We start from the raw sequence: 24,275 nt of genomic DNA on the forward strand, positions 1-24,275 counted from the left end.
CACAAATATTCAAATCAAATAACTAGTAAGCCATATATACATCTATGTTCACAATTCCAATTCAAATCAGAAAATCATTACCATTACAAAATCAAAATATAGTTCATGATTCAATGTTCATTAGTCCAAATCAGAATCATATTGATTTGCAAAAAACTCCTCATCATCTCCAACTCCTCCAATTACTGTATTTTTAAGTTCATTTGATCCTCAAATGATTCCACTTGTGCTAGATGCATTGTGTCATGATGTTAGCACCATCATCATCCATGATTGTAGTAAGATCTTGAATCATTGCCTCCAAGCTTGCACACTTTGGTTCTACATCCCAAACCTTGGCTGCCGCTTCTATATAGTGATTCTTGTTACGTGACAAAAGATGCAAGTTGGTATAATTGTAAACCAAGTCATTGGTGTTTTTAGAGTCCACCTGATCCAGGAATAATAATGTTTTCTCATAAATAAAATCCATTTTCCAAGAGGTCCATTAGAAATAACTCTTCAGCACTTTTAATATGTATTGTTAGTCTACTACACTTAGTCGTCACATGTATTAATTCCAACTTTACACAACTTAAAAGATAGTTAAATAACTCAATACTATAACCAAGTTGCAAAAAGCGTCCAAAAGATATAATTTTGCGATTCTGGTTATACCAGTGTGATATTGAAGATTAGTGATGATGATTGGAGTCAATTTCTAAAAATAGCTTGTTCCTCCAAGAATTTTGGAGAGCACCCAAAATCGCAAATTTCACAAGCATCAAAGGGCTCCATCTAACCAATTGAACTCAAACTCAAGAACATGCTGGAGGTCTCCACAATGCAACTAGAGGCTTGTGAAAAAACCTGGAAACTAGTCAAACACACAAGGAACAACATTTTGTAAAAATGGGGACATTACTAATACAGACCATTGTGGATACAAAAGAAATGAGCTCTATATGTAGAATTTTGAATGTCTCGTGTTCTTTTTTCTTTACTATTTACGAAATTGATTTTCCTTTCCACCTATAAATGACAGGTCAGAAGTTCCTTGTAACCTTTCTACATTGATCGACACAATAGAAATAAGATGTGATCCAAGAAAGTGGAGTAGATAGTAAATGTTGTGAGGAATGTTGGGTTGTTTATAATTTTTTGTTGATGTCACTATGTTTGCATCCAAGGAAGAAAATGTTAAAAAAACCACTGAGAAAAGATGCTGAGCTCATTAAGTTCAGCATAATCAATTGTAACCCACTCACCACTAGCTTGAGCAAGAAGGGAAAGACTAGCTTTAGGTGAAGCTTAATGGCATGGAGCATTTAAGAGATTTATAGTAGAAAGGTTAGTGGAGCTAGGCCGATAATTAAAATCCTTAGTTAGCTTGGTTCATTGGTATGGCCTCCAGACCAGGTCCGAGTTCAAACCAATACCTAGTTTGGGTCCAAATCACCAAAAATTTGACCAAGGTTCAGTTTTTGCTAACATGGTTAGAACTGGTCCCAAGTAAAAATGAACCCGAGCGAATTGGTCACAAACATATTGAATTTGCAGCAAACAATGTCAAACTAGGCCCTGTGAATGACATTTAAGTCATTTTTGGGACATATTTTATAATTTTTTGAGTGCCTAAACCCTAAAAAGTGAATTTTTTTGGACTATTATTGCTGCTGCTGATCCCATTGGCCTTAGCTTTACTAATGCTGAAGAACTAGGAGGGGAGAAGAAGAAGAAGAAGATTAATATTAATACATTTTTAATCCATTAGTTGAAACTTGAACTTGAAACAATGATACATCTTGCTGTTATGATTCATGAATCGTGATTTAATTTTAATGTTTGAATCTTTGATGTTGAACTTGAAATATGTGATGGTATGATAACGATTCATCATGTAATAACCCCAATAGGTTATAACTTCTTCAAACACCAAAAAATTTTATACTTCAGTTGTTTGACATTTCGTTAACCACTTTGCAAGCAAGCTCTGATACCACTGTAATGACCCTCCTCAAATCTGCTCTCAAAAATGCTGATAAAAGCTCAAGGAATTTCATCAAACAATTCACATGCATGGGACATATGACTGATATAGTATTTCAGCTTGCTTTAAATGACTTTTTCTTCAATTTGCATCAATGAGAATCTTGTGCTAGAAGACTCAAAATGGACTACACAATGACCTAACATGAATGTGCAACTTATTCTGACAATATTCAATGCATATATGTGATTGAAACTACTTGCAATATGCAGCTACAGCAACTAGATTTTTTGACAGACACTTGGGATGTAAAATTATAACATTATTTATGCCAAAAAGAGAACCTACAGCCAATTGACATTTTGTCAAACAATTGGCATGCAAACTAATAAGCTGATCATGAATGAAATGAACACCTACAGCCAATTGGCATTTCTGCAAATAGTTGGTATGCAAACTAACTAGCTGATAAATAATAATAGTGAATTGCTCAAATGACACCAACAACTATTATCTTCTTAATTTGCAATGAAATTTCTAATACAATGCTCATGAAATATGGCCAAGACTTTCAGCATTTACATGGATTACAAAATGATAATGCTGGTATAATGCACACTTATAGCTGAAACTTATAACACCCTAAAAAAACAATACTAATAAAGGAACCTGGTTGTAGATGGCTGTAATAATTTTCTTCAATGCTGCCCCTTCTGCTTTGTTTTTCCGATTTTCTTTTTCGAACTGTTTTTTCGGACTGCTTTTTCAGTTCTGCTTTTTCGGCCTGCTTTTTCGATTCCGCTTTTTCGGACTGCTTTTTCGGCCTGCTTTTTCGGACTGCTTTTTCGGCCTGCTTTTTCGGTTCCATTTTTTCGGACTGCTTTTTTCGTATCTGCTTTTTTCAGACTGCCACCCTATTGAATCTCAAGACCATATCTTTCAATGGCGTCAAGATTTCCAGCTTGAAGGGATTTCGTCCTTCAAACTATTGAGACATAATCTTCAAAAAATTTTTCAATTTTTTTGATATTTCCAACCATGCATAAAAGAAGCTCTTCCATTTCTTTTATAGTGTTCTCACAAGAGCTCCATCTTTTGTTTTCTCAATGTGGGATAAAACATAACTCCCTTTATGTAACTTATGTCTCCAATGTGTTATAAAATAAAGGAAACTTTTAATTTAAATATTTCCCACAAACTATAATCTATGCATTAATAAAGTTAAATATTTAGATTTAACTTTATAAAATAGCTTTATCAATGCATAACAAATCTTGTCAATGATAAACACATCTTCTTGTCGATTTTAAACAATTACCATCGACATACCGTTGCCACTGGATGTCCACCCATGCGCAAGATGACTTACTATAAATAGTAAGTATGCTCAAAGTTGCCTCAAAACCCCTTAGAAAGACCTGCAACTGAAACTATCTAGGCCAAATGGCCTCTAAGCCCTTTTAATGTCCTGGTTAGCCTACGGGACCGTGGGGAAATAGGGTAATGACAACATCATGCTATGAATGCTAAAAAAGGGGACATTGCAGTCCGCCCTTCCCAAAATTGCTTGTCCCCAAGCAATGGCCGAACAACAACCCAATCAATCCACCTGGATCCCAAATGTAGTCATGAACTATACTGCTGTCAGTCAACATAGGCTCTTGCAACAACCTCTGAAAATTAAGCAAGAGGAATCCATAATCAAATTGGCGAATACAACTCACCCAAACTCCAAAGTCAGGAACCCATGAGAAACAAGCTCTTGAAATATCAGAACCCAAGTAGAGTACATAACCCAAACTGCCAACACAGTAAATACCATCAACGCATCCCACTGGTCTATATGGAATGTACAATCCAACTCTGCAACAATGGTGACCACTCCCACATGAAAATGCACCAAATACAAAGAATCCACACACTGTACATCTACTGCAGTTAACACAACTCTGTAGATTACGGGCCACTGTCTCATAACCATAACTCCCATGCACCGCTGATGGTGAAAAGACATCACAAGATAAACAACAAGAAATGGAACCCAAACCAAATCTGCCTTCCACCAACTCCTCAACACAAGGATCAAATGCTAACTGATGTACATACCCTGTAGTATAATGCTGATAAAAAGAACCAACCCCAGTCAACAGCTCACCATGAACAAGTGATACAACCCACTGTGACTGATCACCAGCTAAGTCAGGAGATGTCATAGCCAAAGGAGTAGAATCAATAACAACAACCGCTGAAGCATCACTCCCAAAATCCTGCTCTTAAGTCATGTATTATCAAGCTATCAACCGCAAAACCTATTGCTATGTCATGCCCATCACAACTCTCATCCTGTGGCGTCAAACCATCCCATAACTAATGACAAGCACTAGGAATCAAAGTATATCTCCATATCATCATCTCATCAACATGGTCATCAAAGGTAAATTGATGAGCATATCTCACAGTGTAATGCCGATAGAATGCGCCGATCTTAGTCAGTGGCTCAGATTGCAACCCAGATGAAACTAACTGCAATCGATCACTAACCAAGCTGGAACTGACTACTACCTCTGAAGACATCGCCAAGGGAGTAGTATCACTAGCAGGAACCATGCCAACTGCCGGCTCACCAACATCACACATGATCTTTGATACAACATCTCTAGTCTCTGAGCCATCATTACTAGAGGCCACCACCAAGTCAGGCATACCACAACAATCTGCTATAGCACCCAACTCAACTGAACCTGACTCTAGTAGGAATGGAACCGATATGCCAATGTTAGTATCAAGAGTGGATGCATTCCCATCTCCACTGTCTCTGACAATCTCGACCATGGACATCCTCGGATCACTAGACACCACAGCTTGTGACTGTATAGAATCTGGTAAAGACTGCAGTCGCTCTAACTCCATGGTCACCTTAGCCAAATGAAACTGTGACTCCTCGAAAGCCAATTGTGCACTCTCAAGAATCTTAGAAGTCACCTCGAGCTGCTGAGTAAGCTCACTCACGTCATATTCCTTGGCCAATAATGCATCGTATGCTGTACTCCCCCACTCCATAAGATAATCTCTGTCGGCTACCAACTGCATATAATCCTGTCTTAGAATCTGAATAGCCTCCCATAAAGAGTGGATCTCTGTCAAGGAAAGATAACTACCTCCCTGCTCATCACTAGTAGGACAACCCCATCCATAAACTGCTAACAACTGACGAGTAGCGTCGAAATGCTGGCAAGCGATAGAAATGTCTCGCTCACTAACTCTCAACTGACTAGACACATGATGGCACTGGCTAGACTGTCTCCTACAAACCTCCTCTGACGCACTATCTAAAGGAGCATCCTCAAAATTACTGGTCTCTAGACTATTACCATCCATATCCTGCAAATCAACTCCAAAGCTCATATCAACATATGTAGTATCAAAAACTGTAGCATCGCTGTCCAACCCCTCCGTACCATAAGAAACTGTTGAGGAAACTAAGTCCTCAAAACTATCAACAACATCCCCCTGGGTGTCGTCTGTAATAATTAGATCCTGGGACTCTCCTGTAAACTCTGTCATGTTTGAGAAATCATCAACATGTGACCTGACTGTAAAAGAAAACTGAGTCCCTGCTATAAGCGCTAACTCCCGAACTAAGCTCACCTCAAGACAAAGCTCGTCCACATGTCTCTCAGAATCCTGGAGAGCCAACTGAATACACACCAAGGAATTCCGAGTATCCTCTAGCTCATGAGAAAGCTGGTCAACCTCCTCCTCCTTCTTCTTCAATGCATCTAAATAGATCCCTGCAAGATTAAGGAGATGATCGCGATCTGAAAGTCGGTGTATGTAACTTACCTTCATTGCCTCCATGCCTTCCTTGATCTGCTGTAAGTCGTTAGAAGAACCTGTTGTGACTCCTTTCTGTCTCTCCTGCAGTTGAATCATCCAAATGTGATTCTCAATCAATCCATACATCCTGTCATGATGAGATAAAGCCACGACAATATCCTTGTCCCTTGTCTTCAGCTGGCTTGCCAAACCAAGTGAAGAGCTACTAGCCTCTATCTCATGTGAAGAAGCATCCAACTGTGCTTGATACTCATTTTCTGCAAAGTCCTGAATGCTCACTTTCTAATCAACTGTACTATCCTCAAACATGACAGTATCCTCAATTGCTGTAACTTCATCCAGCCCAACTATACTGGAATCACTATTTGTGTCAATCATGCAATCCGGTGTGCCTATGATATCACCTTCTGATGCAACTGGCTCAACCTGCACAACATTTGAAACCCCTTCTGCCTGTGAAGATGATGCAGATAAACCATTACCTGAAGATGTGCTGAAGTCTCCCTGTATCGAATCTGCATGTCTGTTAAACTCCTCATACAAGTTTCTGTTTGTCATAGGGAAGGTATGATCCTTAGGCCTATCAAAGCGTTCAATCAGTCTCTCCGAAAACTCCACATATGAGGTAATGTGTGTATGACCCATAGTGACCATACCATGATGCCACCACTTGTGTGCTAACCCATCCAGGTGAATTGCTGCATACTTAATAGCTTCTTTCTCAGGCATAGGGTTCATTTGAAAGTATGTGTCAAGCTTTTGAACCCAAGCTCTTGCTGTAGACTTTCTCGAGCCATCATAATATGGTAACTGAAGTTTCCCTACTTTCTTCTGTAGCTCATAGCTCTGGTTCTTGTCATGTCCACGTGGCATATGCTTCATCCGCACATCTATATACTCCCTAAAGGTAATTGCAGCAATAAAATCTGGACCTCCGGCTTCCCAATCTCTCCTCAGCTGGTCCTGTATATCAGTGATCTGGGGCTCTGGTACGGGCTGCTTTGGAGCTCTAGGAGGAAATATGGGAATCATGGGCCACGAACTCACTGTCCTAGTTTGCTGGGGTGCATGACCGAAATTGTTCCCAAGTTGTTCACCTCCATTATGTGCCCCATCCTGATTATTACCATTCTGATTATTTCCTCCACCCACATTAGCATTCAACCCCATTTGACAAGCCATCATCTGCATCATAAGCTCAAATCTCTAACTCTGTTCCTGTGCTCTTTGATCTGCTGATCGCTGTCCTTGTGCTAAGGTGTCTAATAATTGTAAGAATCTTTCCTTTCCCTGATCTGGACTGGCATTCATTTTGTCAAACATTTTTCTCTTTATCTGGCTATTCCAAATTCCCTATAAGACCTCCACAGGATGACTGGACTTATAGCTCTGATACCACTGTAATAACCCCAATAGGTTATAACTTCTTCAAACACCAAAAATTTTTATACTTCAGTTGTTTGACATTTCGTCAAACACTTTGCAAGCAAGCTCTGATACCACTGTAATGGCCCTCCTCAAATCTGCTCTCAAAAATGCTGATAAAAGCTCAAGGAATTTCATCAAACAATTCACATGCATGGGACATATGACTGATATAGTATTTCAGCTTGCTTTAAATGACTTTTTCTTCAATTTGCATCAATGAGAATCTTGTGCTAGAAGACTCAAAATGGACTACACAATGACCTAACATGAATGTGCAACTTATTCTGACAATATTCAATGCATATATGTGACTGAAACTACTTGCAATATGCAGCTACAACAACTAGTTTTTTTGACAAACACTTGGGATGTAAAATTATAACATTATTTATGCCAAAAAGAGAACCTACAGCCAATTGACATTTTGTCAAACAATTGGCATGCAAACTAATAAGCTGATCATGAATGAAATGAACACCTACAACCAACTGTCATTTCTACAAACAGTTGGTATGCAAACTAACTAGCTGATAAATAATAATAGTGAATTGCTCAAATGACACCAGCAACTATTATCTTCTTAATTTGCAATGAAATTTCTAATACAATGCTCATGAAATACGGCCAAGACTTTCAGCATTTACATGGATTACAAAATGATAATGCTGGTATAATGCACACTTACAGCTGAAACTTATAACACCCTAAAAAAACAATACTAATAAAGGAACCTGGTTGTAGATGGCTGTAATAATTTTCTTCAATGCTGCCCCTTCTGCTTTGTTTTTCCGATTTGCTTTTCCGAATTGCTTTTTCGGACTGCTTTTTCGGCCTGCTTTTTCGGTTCTGCTTTTTCGGCCTGCTTTTTCGATTCCGCTTTTCCGGACTGCTTTTTCGGCCTGCTTTTTCGGTTCCGCTTTTTCGGCCTGCTTTTTCGGTTCCGCTTTTTCGGACTGCTTTTTTCGTATCTGCTTTTTTCAGACTGCTAGCTTGTTGAATCTCAAGACCATATCTTTCAATGGCGTCAAGATTTCTAGCTTGAAGGGATTTCGTCCTTCAAACTATTGAGACATAATCTCCAAAAAAAATTTCAATTTCTTTGATATTTCCAACCATGCATAAAAGAAGCTCTTCCATTTCTTCTATAGTGTTCTCACAAGAGCTCCATCCTTTGTTTTCTCAATGTGGGATAAAACATAACTCCCTTTATGTAACTTATGTCTCCAATGTGTTATAAAATAAAGGGGACTTTTAATTTAAATATTTCGCACAAACTATAGTCTATGCATTAATAAAGTTAAATATTTAGATTTAACTTTATAAAATAGCTTTATCAATGCATAACAAATCTTGTCAATGATAAACAAGTCTTCTTGTCGATTTTAAACAATTACCATCGACATACCGTTGCCACTAGATGTCCACCCATGCGCAAGATGACCTACTGTAAATAGTAAGTATGCTCAAAGTTGCCTCAAAACCCCTCAAAAAGACCTGCAACTGAAACTATCTAGGCCAAATGGCCTCTAAGCCCCTTTAATGTCCTGGTTAGCCTACGGGACCGTGGGGAAATAGGCTAATGACAACATCATGCTATGAATGCTAAGAAAGGGGACATTACACATGAAGCTATGATTACACGTTTAAAGTTTATGCCTATGGTGTTTTTGTTGTTTAAATGATTAAATCATATGATTTTATTATATACCGTGACATTCTAATTTGAACTTATGCTTCTAGGCTTCATAAATATGTATATATATAATTTTTAATATATTTACATGTTTTTTTACGAATGAACCCAAACCCCTTTTCAAACATTTTCTGTACCAGCGAACCAGTTCTTCAAATCAAACTCAAACCGGTAACTAAGCCTGAAGCCCATGGTCTCCTTGTGGATCGTTTTGTTATTGGAAGTGTTTAGAAAGTTTTTAATACCTTAGTTTAAAGAAAGATAATTACTTGTAAAGACATTATTTATGAAATGCCTTTGTTGTTTCATCCATAATAAGTAAAATCCCTTTAAAGTCAAACAGGTATCTTTGGAAGCTTTGAGCTGGTGTGCAAGTAGCTGGCATAAGTAAAAATTTCATTTGATTCGTACTGTGCCTTATTCCTCTAGAGAATGGATTGATGAAATATCAAATAGTACCAATACTAATTAGAGAAGACTTTTCAATTTTCAATTTCTCATACTAGCATAATGAGATCCTTTTCATGATGGAGCTGTGTAATATGTTTCCAATGGCAGCTTTAAATTGTTCATTGTAATTTACTCTATGACTGAATTTTCTTGAATTCTGATGAAAGAAGGAATGTTTGAGTTAACAAAGAAGGACATTTTGTAATATCCACAATAGGATATTTTTCTAAATGTCTGGTTCACTGCAAATTTCTGATCTTTTGCTTCTACTTAGTTGCTAAGGAATAATGTCAAACAGTTTGCTTACAATGAATGGTTCTAGAATTGAATCAAAACAGTTTACTTGTGCTCTTAATTTATAGATTGAATTCTGATTGGCTTACAAGTTCAACATGAAGTACTTTTCTTAATATCAGCACACGAAGACACTTGATGAAGAAATCAAAATCAAACTTCAATCAATGTTAAATAAACAGTTTCAGATTTAAATGAATTTCTGACCATTCAAGCAACTCAACCAGAAATGACAATCGCAACACCCTTCAAACATATGGAAGGGATCAAAATTATACTGCACCTGGTATTGAAACCAATTGCTAACATATATTTAACGTACAGTCTGACATTCACACTGGCAACAAGTAACTACCTCAGCCTCCAAGAATGAACATATTGTTTGGCAATGACAAGCAGGACACCTAATAATGTTCTCCGAACTCAAGCTACAACTTGGAATTAATTAAACCTGATACCTCTCTTTCCAACAGAAAAGCAAGAACTCACAACAGGGGCGGAAGGAACCGGATAAGAGCACAATGCATGAAACCACAGTATGCCATTTCAAAGCTCAACATATGAAAACACAGTATGCCATTTCAGATTTCTGGAAATCAAAAGTTAGAGGAAATTTCATCCAGTGATGCTCATACACCAACGATTAGAGACATGAATATTTGCCAAGCCTCCTGTGCTTGTGATCAAAACCCAGAAATTCTTCCTTTCTCTGCCACAGTGCCCGTCAGTAGTAAAGAAACAATGCAGATGTTTAAGTCTGGGTGTGTGAATGGCTGGAGTCAATAGGAAGGTTCGATTTAAACAAATATTGCTTCGAATGTAGTCTCTTTTCAAATATTATGACAATTTTTGTTTTCTTCTTTATGGCACTTTGGCAAGGCTGCATCAATGTCTTTTTTTAATAATTTCCACCTCAGGCAACAATAATATTTTCAGCGGCAGAATATAAACTTTGCCCCCCTATGATAATCACAAAGTACTTCTCTTTCATAGAATTAGAACATTATTAAATAAGTACTGGGTCCATATTTTGCGAGGCAATGCTCAGAAAATATGAAATAATTCCATGACTTTCTACAGATGCCCATCAATCATATAAACCTCAGTTTTCAAATATAAGGTAAAATCATAAATTTATACAAATAGCCGATGTCATTCACAGTAAAATAATAATATTTTCCAAAACCTGATTTAAGATACTTAGTAGTGCAAAAATACCTTTCTTTTCTGTAATTTTTTCCTAATATAAAGACTTCACATATTTGGCACAACTGTGATTTCCATTGCAAATCCACTCCCAAGAAACGATTTGGGTTTTCATACAATCTGCTGAGAAAATCCCAAGGGTTTCTATCCTCAGGTGACTGGAACTGTAACAAGAAGCTCCCATAGCTCTGATCAAGCATGAACAAACTGAAGCTCATGCCGTCTTTTTATAATCCTTTACTGAAGATTCCAGGAAACTCTTGAAACTCCCTTTATTTGTCTTTACATTTTCCCTCTTTTAACTTTTAATTGAACTTTAAGGAAAAATATGTATAAAGCGACTCTCAATAATATTTTATTATTTTACTTTAACTTAATTAAACTCATTAATACTATATTATTAAGTCATCATTTATATATTTCATTTATTTGTGACAACTCTATAAAAATTAAAATAATTGTCACTTTAATAAATTGGGGACACTACACATTACAGTGTGGCACATACATTTAATTTCTTATAGAGGTTCTTCAATTGTATATTTTAATTGAATTGTTTTCGTACATGAAGTTTGATAACAACACATCAAATGAGTTAGCAATCTTTTTGTGTTTTTTTATATTTTTTTAAAATGTATATTTTGATTGAATTACTTAATTCATAAGTTTTATAACAGCTCATGCAATGAGTTGGTAATCTTTTTGTATTTTGTGTTCTGCTTTTTTGAATTTATTGGTCATTTGGGATTTTTGTTTTGCTTAGTAGATGTGAAAAGATCAGTGCATGTCATTTTCTGTTTGTGAAAAGTTTATGAACTATTCATGACCATGATGAGTAATGTTATTTAATCTGATTCAACATCTGCTATGTATAGATATTTGATTTGTGTACAATACTATGATCCAGGTAGGAGGCTTGGGTGATGTGGTTACAAGTCTTTCTCGTGCAGTTGAAGACTTGGGACATAGTGTTGAGGTTATTTGTCCCAAGTATGACTGTCTTAATTATAGCCATGTAAGAATTAACTTCTCTCCCTTTTCTGACTAGGGTATTTTAGATTCATTATAAGGATTCTTTTATCTAAGATTTATTGATAAGATTATGCATTAACAATTCTCAATGTAAGTGTACATATCAGTAACTAGCTGTTTCTTGACTTCTTGCCGTTGAAGCTGAAAGGTGTCAGGCCAGGGTGAAAACTGGAAAGCAAAACAGAATGGAATTCTTTATTATTATCAAATGAAGCTTTGCAATCTTATTTATAGGCAGTACAAAACAGTTCAACTGGCACAAATAACGTGAAAAAAGAAAACTACAAAATTCACACAACTGAATGCCTCACTCTCCACCTTAATTGTAGTGGCTTTGGCTAAAATAAGCATTCCTCTGAACTTCTCAAACCTATTTTGTCCAAGTGCTTTGTTGAGAATATCCAGTGGCTGGTTTGGAGTTGGACATACTTAAATGACACTGCTGTCTTTCACAACTGATTTTGATTCAAATGAAACTTTGTCTTAATGTGTTTGGTTTGTTCATCAAACCTTTTTTTCCCATTGTGTTTACAAATGCATTTTCAATTCGGAAAAGTGTGGAATAAACTTGTTCTTGAAAATGTCAAGAATCCCTTTGAGCCATAATATTTCCCTAAATGCTTCAGAAGCTGCCATATGTTTTGATTTTGGTGAGAGAATTGACATTCACTGCCTGGTTATTTCCAAGAAATGACTGACAACCTTAAATGGATTGAGAAACCTCAAGTAGTTTTCTCATCTTCAATGTCACTTACATAGTTGGAATTTGAATTTCCAATTAATGCGAAATCTGTTGCTCTGGGTATTTCAGTGCACAGGTTTGAGTTCCCTTGAAATACTCAAGAGCTCTCTCTTTGTTGCTACTCAATGATTTTCAGTAAGCTATTATATGAATCCAGAGAGGAATCCAACAACAAATGAAAGTTTGGTCTTGTTGCGCTGCCTAGTCTTGACTTAAAACTAGCTTTTTGTCCTTAGTAACATTAACAAAATGAACATTTTCATCTGATTTCAGTTTCAAACTTTTATCCACAGGGTTAAAGTGTTTTGCAGTTTGATATTTAGAATTCTCCCTTTATATTTTTGTTGGTTGATGAAAATATATTTGGGTTTTTTGAATCACTTCAATACCCAGATAGTAATGAACATACCCCAAGTCAGTTGTTTCAAACCCTTTCTTCAATTCTTCTTTCATACTTGTAATTCACTTTTCATTGTTACAGCTTCAAATAAGTGATCCACATAAAAAACAGGGTATACAGCCATCATGCCAACCTTTTTGAAAAAAGAGTCCGATCATCAAATTCAAAGTGCTTCAATCCATTTTTATGAGGTGCTTGGAGAGTCTTTATACCACTTTCTTGGAGCTTTCTTCAAATCACACAGCAATTATATAAGCTTGCACACTTTTCTTGACTTTTGACTGCATATTCTTTTTCTTATCTCATATCATTGTTTCCTTGAGATTACCATTTGACAATGCAGTTTTGATGTTCATTTGATGAAACAGTCCATCCATTTTTTGCTAACTGGGCTAACAAAGCATGATTGGTAGTCCACTACATTGTATGTGCAAAGATTTCTTCATAATTATTTGCCTTCTTTTGGGCACATCTCCTCATGACAAGGATTGATGGATGTTTGTCAAGTGATCCATTTTCTTTGTACTTGTTTCAAAAGATTCACATACAACCAAACAGGTTTAAAATATGGAGGATCATGTTTAAACGGTGAGCACATAACAGGGGAAAATAAATTGGATCATTTATATTCAATTGAGATTTCATTTAGGATTTTAACAAGATAGATATTGCATGACATTTTCAATGGCGTTTGAAAGCCTTAACTTTTTCTTTATGAAAACTATCTACGGGAATATCTTCCCAGACTAATGTACTTACTATTAATGTAAAACTAAACTAATTATTGTAAGTCAACATTCACCCCCTTATTACATTAATTTAAACGAGTGGAACATCAAAAGGGTTTTAAACCCAACCCTTCTAGAGACTTTGATGAAATGCCTTCACCAGGCCTCCTTGCTTATGTATAAAATATTGAACTGATTGCATTAGTGGATCTCTTGACTGTAGAATCTAAAACCATTTGCACAACATGAGAGAATATAAAGTGTTTCCTACACCCATGCACAATGAGCCTTTCCCTCTGAAATTCCTCATCTCCTCCGAGTGTGTCTAATGCCTCCTCTAGTGCTGCACATGGGACACCTTTCCTTTGAGAGTCTGCATCTCATCCACGTGTGTCTAATGCTTCCTCAAGTTCTGTGGACATAATCCATGAGTTGTTTTCACATAAAACATATGTATACACTTGGAATTTACTCCAAATCCTCCTTCATATGCTCTTGCAGTGTGCATATAATGTCTTACAGGCCAAGACAGCATATGAAAGGGTTTTAGGAAGTCAACATGTGAAGAATTTAAAATGCCACAATCCCTGTTTTGGATGCTGATGAAACTGTTACTTGGTGCAGCTAAGAATTGTGTAATTACCTTGTTGGTTACAAAAATGTCTCATTTTGGAACTGGCGGTTGTGTAATCATTTCCTATTAGAATTGTCCGTCTCTCAGAAAGGCCAGAAACACTTATATGTTCTGCCCAAGAATCTCTGCCTCCTTGATAAAATGTGTCCTACAAGCTGTGCTCCATGTTGTCATGGATTCAGATTGCAACTCAATTTCTGATCTGTTTTCAGATCATGTGTTGAGTGAGTAGCCATTTTCCCACTAGCTATAATCATGTATGTAGATATGTCTTTCATACCATTTGATAGTTTTGTTCTATTGAAAGCAGTCGATATTTTTTTCTTGTTCTTTTAGACAAAATTTCTCTGCCCCTTGAAACTAACTGCATAGGGGTATTCTAGAGTATAATATGATCTTTAATTAATTCAGTCAGGTGGTTGAATGAACTAAATTTTGTGTTTCTTTGATAATGATCTGATGGATGTGTGCGCTATAATAATCAATATTTTTACCTATTGAGCTGCATTAGATCTTCTATTACACTGTTCTGCTGTATGGTTTAATTCTTTTGGTAATTTCATGCTTGAGAATGGCCACATATTAAACACATTATTTGGAAACATGAAGCATTAGCAAAACTCATGCAAAAAAGTGATAAAATTCTGAGTATTTATCTTGATAGAATAGTCTAATGCAAGTGTAAATCATATATGAAAAGTTATTGTCTCTTAAATCAGCGTACAATCATATATATAGAAATTTCTTAACCATAGCTTGGTTGCTGATACAAGGATTCTTCCATCATTGTGTAGGTGCGTGACTTGCAGTTTAGGCAAGAATTTTCTTTGGGAGGTACTCAAATCAAAGTCTGGCATGGAAAGGTGGAAGGTTTATCTGTATATTTTATTGAACCAAATAATGGGTAATTTGCATTTTCCTTTTCATTTAACTTGCCTTCTCCTTTCTTATTGTTTTAGTATAAATATTAGACTTTATTTGAAAAGCCACAGCAATATTGAACTTCTTTTGGGCTACAAATATGTAATTCATATCTGAAGTAATGATTGAAGGAAAATATTTATTTTCCTTTTGATGTAGAAATATTAGTTAACAGCAAAACTTAACTTTCAAAAATGGTTGCGTCACAGTTCAAATATATTAAGATCAATAACATGTCTCTACAGTTATACTAAAAGAGCATTCTGTTAAACAATGAAGGATCTCTGCAAATGTAATATATCTCTGATGGTGATAATCAATATAGAAGGGATATGAGTTAATTCAATACTGAAAACTGTTTGCCATGTCTGAAAATATAATTCGATCACTGATTGGAAGTGCCAATCTGAAGAGATATAATCATTTATGAATTTTCAATGATCTATCTCTTGTGATCGGTCAGAATCATTTATGAATTTTCGATGATCTATCTCTTGTGATCGAATTAATCTATTCAGAATTATTTGCTAAGCCAATTTCAACATTAAGGCCTTTGAGCTGAATATAGAGGATCATAACTCGATCCCATATGATTGTCATTCAATCAATGTTGATCAGGGATTTACTGCCTGATCCAAGAGATCGATATAATCTGATTGCTCAGATTTTTGTACTTAGTTTGATAATGATAATATCAGTTCAATACAAGGATGATCTCGGCAAGATAATCTTAATGTATATGCTTATGTGTGTGTATGCATGTATATCATTCACATGGTGAACTCATATACATACATGCACACACATGTGCACATAGTCGCCATGCTGGTATATCCTTGAATGTTGACCAACGATATCATATCTTAACACATTCTCTCAAAACTTAATTTCATAGAACATGTCTTCATTTCTGTGTTTGTTTTTGCAAAATTGAATTAGTAACTATATGAAACATTACTTTGAACTGTTATAGCATTCTATAATATGCAAACTTAAAGGAAATTGATTTTTCGTCTTAATATGCTTTTCAAACGAGGGATGACAGTGGGTGTGTGGTGATGGGAGGATGGGGTATTAATTGTTTAGTTTACATTGGATTGGAACAGTAGGTAACTGAATTCTTCATTTCGTGTGGATTTAATGTAGATTAGAACTATATTGGATTAGCATGGAACATGCCAATTCATGGTTGTAGCCTGTGTTGGGATGCTAAAAATCCTCAACTATTTGAAGGTGGCAATAACACAAATTTAGTGGAGATCCTTTCTTTGCCACCACAATTTCCAATTCTTTTCCCTTTCATTAAAAATCAAGCCAAAAGTTTTGAGTCATTGTATACTTTTTCGTCACCATGTAAGCGTTGGATAACAGATGATATGTCTAGTAATGTGTATAATTGCTGGCAGTTCATACCTTGATGTCGCCAGTGGTGATAGTTTGCATGGCAATTGGCATGGCAATTGACATCATTTCTTGTACCATATAATGTTGACAACTCATCATGTGTAAGGTTTTTTTGGGTGATCAAGTTGTGGAAATTTTCTTTAAGTCAATCATATGAGGGATTGCTAGTCTATGTGGCTCGATTAATAAACCCTATGTAATGTCCTTTGATTGGGTCTAGTCCAAATTAACATAGATTGGGGACAATACTATCCATGATCATTGCATTCATGCTAACCTTATTATTATTTAACTTTAAGGATGTTTGGATGTAATCAGGTTGCTTAGACACCAATCGTCAATAGGCTTTCCCTCAAAGTTTACATATCCAAGCCCTTAAGCCTTTCTTAGTACAATGCCTCCAAAGTGCTCAGGGTCGTTGATCCCCACCCTATTTTGGGAATAACCAATTGATTGGAATTTACACTAGCCTCTCCCTGAATGCATCGTTGGTTACCTTCTCCGATACTAAATAATAAATAACCTTTAGCATGTGTATCTTATGGTATATTAATTATGGTTTTTCCTAAGTTGTTGGATTCGGACCCTGGAGCTCGGGTCCGGGTCCGCATTCATCCGGGTCTGGATTCGAGCTTGGGTCTGCGACGGGTCCGGCCAAGGTCCATATTTTGCCCTGTGGGTCCAGGCGGACCCGTAGGGCAAAATACAGACCCGTCGTGGATTCGGGCTCGAATTCGGGTGGACTCGTGGCAGTGGGACCAAAAAGTGGCCCAAAAAAGCATTAAAATTATATATATATATATATATATATATTTTTGCCAAACCCTAAAGTAAGGCCTATTAGACGCATTTCATTCATCTAATCTCTTATTTGCTTTGTCATTTCGCTCTCTCATTTTGGTGTGGCCATTTTGCAAGTTTGAAGAGAAGGTTGTGGAGATTGTTTGTGGAGTCTCAAATCCTTCAAATAATCAATGCTGAGTGTTCCAGGTATGCATTTGATCCTTCCTTTTGCTTCTTTCATAGTTTGTTTTTAGTTTTTTTTTAATATTCTAAATTTTTATCAAGTTTTGTATAAGTTTTGAAATATTTTTTGAAATTTGTTTTTATAGATTACAAGAATCCAAGAATGAGTAGTTAGGGTTTAGTGGGTGGGGTTGGATCCCAAAGATTTAAAATTGATAGAGACTCTCCTTTGTGGAAGTATACAACAAGAATTGAGCAATCTGTTGGAGGGGGAGGGTATATATGGAAATGCAATTTTTGCCAAAACCAATATAGAAGCTCCTATAACCGGGTTAAACATCATTTGATAGGTCCACCAGGTCAAGGGATTTCCATGTGTGAGGGCCCTCTAGAGGGAGGTAAAAAAGGGTTGCCGGCTCGTCAAATAGCAGGTATGTTAAAAGAACAACAAGAGGCTGATAGGTTAGTGTCAAAGGCAAAAAAAGATAAGTCAAAGCAAAAACCACCAACACTGCCCTCTCAAACAACCAGTAGACCACATCCCTTCCTACCTACCCCATTTGTGGATGAAGATGAAATAGAAACACCCCCATCCCGCAAGAGACGCCCATTATGTACGGCATTTGAAAATGACAAGAGAGAAATTGCTAACATAAAGATTGGGCGTTGCCTCATTACAAATGGTGTTTCATTCAATCTAGTGAGATCGCCTTATTGGAGAGAGATGGTGAAAGCAATAAATGATGCACCTCATGGTTACCAATCCCCTGGATATGAAAAGTTGAGAACCACCATATTGCATAAGGAGAGAAAGAATGTAGAAAACCTCCTCAAACCAATAAGAGATTCTTGGATCCAAACGGGGGTGAGCATTGTCTCTGATGGATGGAAAGATTGCAAAAACCGTCCATTAATAACTGTGATTGCTGTTTGCACTGAGGGGGCAATGTTTTTGAAGGCGGTTGATTGTGAAGGGCAAGTAAAGGATGCAAATTTTATTGCCCAACTTCTCATTGAATCCATAGAGTCCGTGGGAGCTAACAATGTTGTCCAAGTAATAATGGACAATGCTAAAGTTTGTAAGGCTACAGGTGCTTTGGTAGAAGCACGATATGAGCATATCTTTTGGACACCATGCACTATCCACACCTTGAACTTGGTGATGAAACCAATTGGCAGCCAAATTGAATGGATGAAAAATGTGTATGAGGAGGGTGAGCAGATCCAAATGTTTGTGACAAACCACCATATGTCGAGCAATTTTTGGAATTTTCTCCCGCTTGGAATTATTGAAGGTAATTTTAAAACTTTATTTAGCTTCATTTATCATTTTAATTTTTGTGTCATACTTTACAAAAATTAATACATATTCTTAAATTTATTTGTTATCAACTTATCATATTAACTTACAATTTGAATTAACATGGTAATAGGTTGTTGAAATAAGGTTTGCTTCACACATAATCGTCCTTAGACGACTTGTGTCAAATGGTTATTAGCAACAAATGGGGTGGATCTAAGCAAGTTGATACAGAAAAGGCCAAAATTGTAAAGGATTTGATTTTGAGTGATGATTTTTGGAATAGGGTGGAATATGCATTAGAACTCATCGAGCCTATCATGTCTATGCTTCGGTATGCCGACACAGATGAGCGTTGTTTGGGGAACATATATGATGCCATGGACTCCATGCTAGAAAGAATGAAATCTGTAAGTTTAAATTTTTATACAATACTTTATCCTTATTTATTGAGAGATTTTGATTTTTGATTTTAATTAAGTTATTAACACTACATCAAGATAACTTACATGTACATCATTTGACATCCCAGGTCATTTAGAGGAGAGAGTAGGATCCTGATACATTGTACAATAAGGTGGAGAAAATTGTTCTACATCGTTGGAACAAGATGACTACACCTTTATACCTCTTGGCATATACACTTTCTCCTAGATATTATAGCAATGAGATACTTGCTATTCTTGGTAGAGTGGCACCATATAGAGATCCTGAAGTTGCTGCTGGGTATAAGAGGGCACTTAACAGGCTCTTTAGTGAACCTGATGTGGCATCAAATGTTAGGAGAGAGTTTGTAGATTTTGTCTCAAGCAAAAATGCAGAACCTGATGCAATCAATGACCAAAGTAGATTGGATGCCATTGGATGGTGGTACTTATATGGGGAAAGTTACATGTACCTCCAACCTCTTGCCATTAAGATCTTGGCACAAGTATGTATTTAAGTTTTTTACCTTTTCTTATGGCCACTTAGCTTGTTGAATTAGCACTCTTAAATTCCTATTGTATTGTAAAATTACTTAGCTAATTTTTTAAAATTTGTTGGTTGTCTCTCTAGGTTGCGAGCTCTTCTGCTGCTAAGTGGAATTGGAGTACATACTCCTTTATCCACTCAATGAAGCGTAACCGGTTGGGTTCGAAGAAAGCAGAGGACTTGGTATTTGTTCACAACAAGTGGCGCCTCCTATCATGCAAGGATCTAGGATATAAGAAGGGACTAGAGAAGTTGTGGGATGAACTACCTGAGACTTCTGACTTGGATATGACTGTTCAAGATATATCTAGAATTTCCTTGCTAGATGTTGAGGAGGACAAGGAGGAGGATGTGGCTGCATCTGGGGCTAGTGGAACCGGTTTGGATTCCAATGATGGGGAAAATGTCAATGATATAGATGAGGATTAAGCTATTGATCCCTCATATTTTGATGACCCATTTGACCCTTGAAGGGCATTTGCATCTTTGATAAACCATGTTTAAACATTTGTCATTGAGTCATTGAGTCATTTATGATTTATTACCATGGTTCAAACTTTATTAAGTCATAATTTATTATCTATCAATCTAATGAAGTAGTCTATGTTTTGAAATTCCATTTTTGCATTTTAGTAATTCAATGTATGATTTTATTTACAACATTAACATAGATTAATGAGTGAGTATTTAATGTTTATCTTTGACATTTGGCATTGATCAATAATCAAGTAACATTGATATATTCATACTATGGAATGACTTAGTTTTACTTTTACAACTATGTGAGTTTTTTTTTTTTTTGCACACACACATATATATATATACACACACACACACACACACTCACGAACCCACCCACAAACCCAAATGGGGAAATTTTTTTTTGCCCGAACCCACGAACTCAAACCCTGAACCCAAATCCGTCCCCGAACCTGAATCGGCAACTTAGGTTTTTTCTTATTTATTTGACACGAGTTTAAGGTCTATATATACCTGATATGGATTTATATATATTAATATATATTTATAAACACATGGCTTGTGCTCTGTTTTATACTGTGGACACCTGAGAAAGGAAAATATATATATTTTTATACATGTTCTTTAGTTTACTGAATCTCTATACTATTGTATAGTACTTGAAGAGATATGGGATGTAAGAGTGGTGCCTTTGTTGGGTGTTGAAATATTTTTATAGCAAAAAGGGATTAGGATCTTGCTAGTCAACAAGAAATTTCTTTTGGAACCTAGGAGTGTAAATAGAAAGAAAGTAGAGTAGACAAAAATATGTGACAATTTGTGAAATCACTTTGTTTAATATGGTTAAATAGTTTTCTCATTTGCATATGCACCTTCTTGCTTGAAATTTAGATAATATCATGTTGCTCTTTGGTTCCTTTGACTATTCTTCCTTGGAGAAACCTCTATATTCTTGAATCTCTTGATTATATGAATCTCATAGTTAAAAGATTCAAAGTTTTTATCCTTCCATATTTTCACCATATCTTGCAAAAATACTTTTTTTTTGGCTCTACGAGCCAGCTTAGGTTCTTTTAGGCACATAAACACATTTTTCATATCCAAATGCCCTAAGATGTGAAACAATAGGATTTTTATCTTAGTTACCAAGTATGCCCTTAAGGCATTCCCCATCCGTCTTGGGCACACCCGTGTATATAGGAATCTTGATATGCTGAGCTATGTACCTAGATGTACCCATAGGGATGAAGCACCAAAAAGTAACAAAAGAAGACATCTCAACTCCAAACACCCTCGCACCCATAAATGCTTTATTTTGCCCAATACAAAGTTTTATCCTTGGGTTTTTTCACACCTCTAACACCTTGTGCAACTTATCATTGTTGCCTCTCAAGCCCATTAGGATCTCTATTAGTAATCTTCAAATTTAAAACAGTAAAATACTAGCAAATAATAGCATCAACAAACAAAATGATTTCATTCTACTTTTCAAAAGTAGCATAAATATTCAGCAGTAATATGATTTCCCAAAATGAATATTACAATCAAATTCTTTAGTACAATAATATTCAGCTCCAATCATAAATTAAAAAACTAACAATTAGATTGGAGAATAAGAGATAAAATTGAAGCACAAGTGAGACACTTGATATGATGTCTCTCACAGACAATGGGTTTTTGTCCATTTTCCTCCTGCTCAAGGGTTTTCGACCTCAAACTGTTTGAAGTTGAGCTTCCAATTCTTGAAGAAAAGGAATCTGAAATCCAATCCATATCTAAACATATGCTGAAATGAATTAAGCTTTCTTCTTTTAATGTCCAAAGCAATGACTCTTCTTTTTCCCCTGCTCGTGTCTTCATCTTTTATTCCTTTATTAAAATGCTTGTTTTCCACTTAGGAGAATAAATGGTCCTATAAAGAGTAAAGTGACATTAATATGTACCTTAATTAAATAGTCACTTTGTTAAATAACCATTGGTGTTTTGGTATTAAAGTAAATAGCCAATCGAACACTGAACGACATGTGTGATAGCTCATTAGAAAGGTCTTGGCGAGTTGCACCAAGTCCAATATTGAAATGCCAAAATGTAGAACCCTATTGACTTACTATAGATAGTAAGTATCTTGGAAACCTTGCTAAATCACCCTGATTGGCTTGAAACTGAAAATGCTTAGGCCAAAACTCACATTAATCCTTGTAAAGTCCTGGATAACTGGCAAGACCATGGTGAAGAGGGCTAACAATGCATCATGAAGTCATGGCCTAGAAACGGGGACATTACATAGTCCATACTCATGTACTTGTGTCATACCCGTATTGACAACTTAGAATCTTTTTGGTCAATATGTAACAGCTGGTTTTTCTACAATCTAATTCCATCATTATACTAACTAAATCTGAGTATCTTTTTCACATGAAAAAGATTTAAAATCTCTAAAAACTGATTATACAATCTATAATACTTTCCTATTAAAACAAGTTTATCGTTAACTATTAAATTGTCAAAATTAGCTGAATTAAACCTAAACTAATTTCTGAAATGAAAGTACAATTACTATGCTTATGAATAACTAACTAACTTTAAAGATAACATCCATCTTTTCCGTAAAATAAATCTTTCAACTGGAAAGGAAAATACTATCTAAAAGTTAAGAAGAACATACTAATTTAAATTAAAGTTTGTCCAAATTGGTTGTTCAAGCTTTGACTTTGGTGAGAGGAGAAGCATTATCATAGGCTTAACCTCCCAACCGCGGACCTTTTAACTTATCCCAACAAGTTCTAAATTAATAGAACGTCTCTCCTACCCCGAGGTCGGGCATGGGACGTTCATTGACCTAGTCATCGGAGTATTCAGGTGGGTTGAGGTCTCAACAACTATTCAGAAGAATAATTGAAGCATCCGGACAACAACGCGATCTATTTGTTGTGGCAAGTTTGCCTAATTACCACCCTGGCCAAGGATTTCGATTGTGGGTTTATAACCCGATCACCACTCAGCTTGACAGCTAATTTCAAAAGAGGAATTGGCATGAGCTAAATGTATTAGATTTTATTTTCAAAAAGAATAAGATTACTGATTTCTTGTATTTTCTCTTTACAGGTTCATCAACACCTTATCACCATTTTTCAGGCCATCAGGCCGGTGATTCACTGGTGCCTGAACATTTATCTTTACAGTTTTACTTGCAGCTTCATCACCTTGTTCTGTTATTATCCAGATGATATCTTGGGTGCCTTCATTACTGTTTATCAGATTATTACCATCTTCTATGGATTAAAGAAAATAAAAGTTAAATAAAAGAAAAAAAACATCTTCAGAGAATATTTATGAGACTCTGTCCTCTCATGACTCTAGATTGTTTTTGAATTATGGTATTGGGTACCATATATGTCAATCTAAGATCAAGTTACACTGCAGTATTACATGGTCAAATTCATAGATTTATTGATAACTTTTATAACAATTTTCAGAGCACATAATATTTGGCTAAGGTTTACTATCTACAGGCTTTCATGAAATATATTACAGACTATTGTTGGTTTTCTTATCAATTTCAAGCAAATGATAGATGGCTTAGATTTTATTACTAGCTGCATTATTACATGAAATAAACACAGTCTTATTGATGATTTACATCTATGTCTGACTATATATAAGACGGTTTGACAATGATTGGAAGAATACATAGTTCGAACCTCAGAGTCGACTCAGCTTAGCGGGTGAAATAAAGAAGAGAAACAAAATATACAAACTCATTCTTACATGGCTCACAGTTATGCAGTCGATTTGGCTAATTCTTTGACTCAGTCGTCT

At 36.0% G+C, this 24,275-nt stretch overlaps 1 protein-coding gene across 3 annotated transcripts in view; it reads left to right on the top strand.

Moving 5' to 3' along the window:
- The window catches only part of SS3 (starch synthase 3), a 239,001-nt gene that overhangs the window by 90,015 nt on the left and 124,711 nt on the right, over positions 1-24,275 (top strand). For all 3 annotated transcript variants that reach the window (XM_089825567.1, XM_089825568.1, XM_089825569.1), the window contains exons 7-8: positions 11,785-11,892; positions 15,208-15,317. In XM_089825567.1, the coding sequence (XP_089681693.1) occupies positions 11,785-11,892; positions 15,208-15,317 (218 nt within the window). The remainder of the gene's footprint in view (positions 1-11,784; positions 11,893-15,207; positions 15,318-24,275) is intronic.

Source organism: Cupressus sempervirens, chromosome 4 (genome assembly GCF_028749045.1).
Source record: "Cupressus sempervirens isolate cs-2001-9-10 chromosome 4, ASM2874904v1, whole genome shotgun sequence".
Lineage (NCBI taxonomy): Eukaryota > Viridiplantae > Streptophyta > Pinopsida > Cupressales > Cupressaceae > Cupressus > Cupressus sempervirens.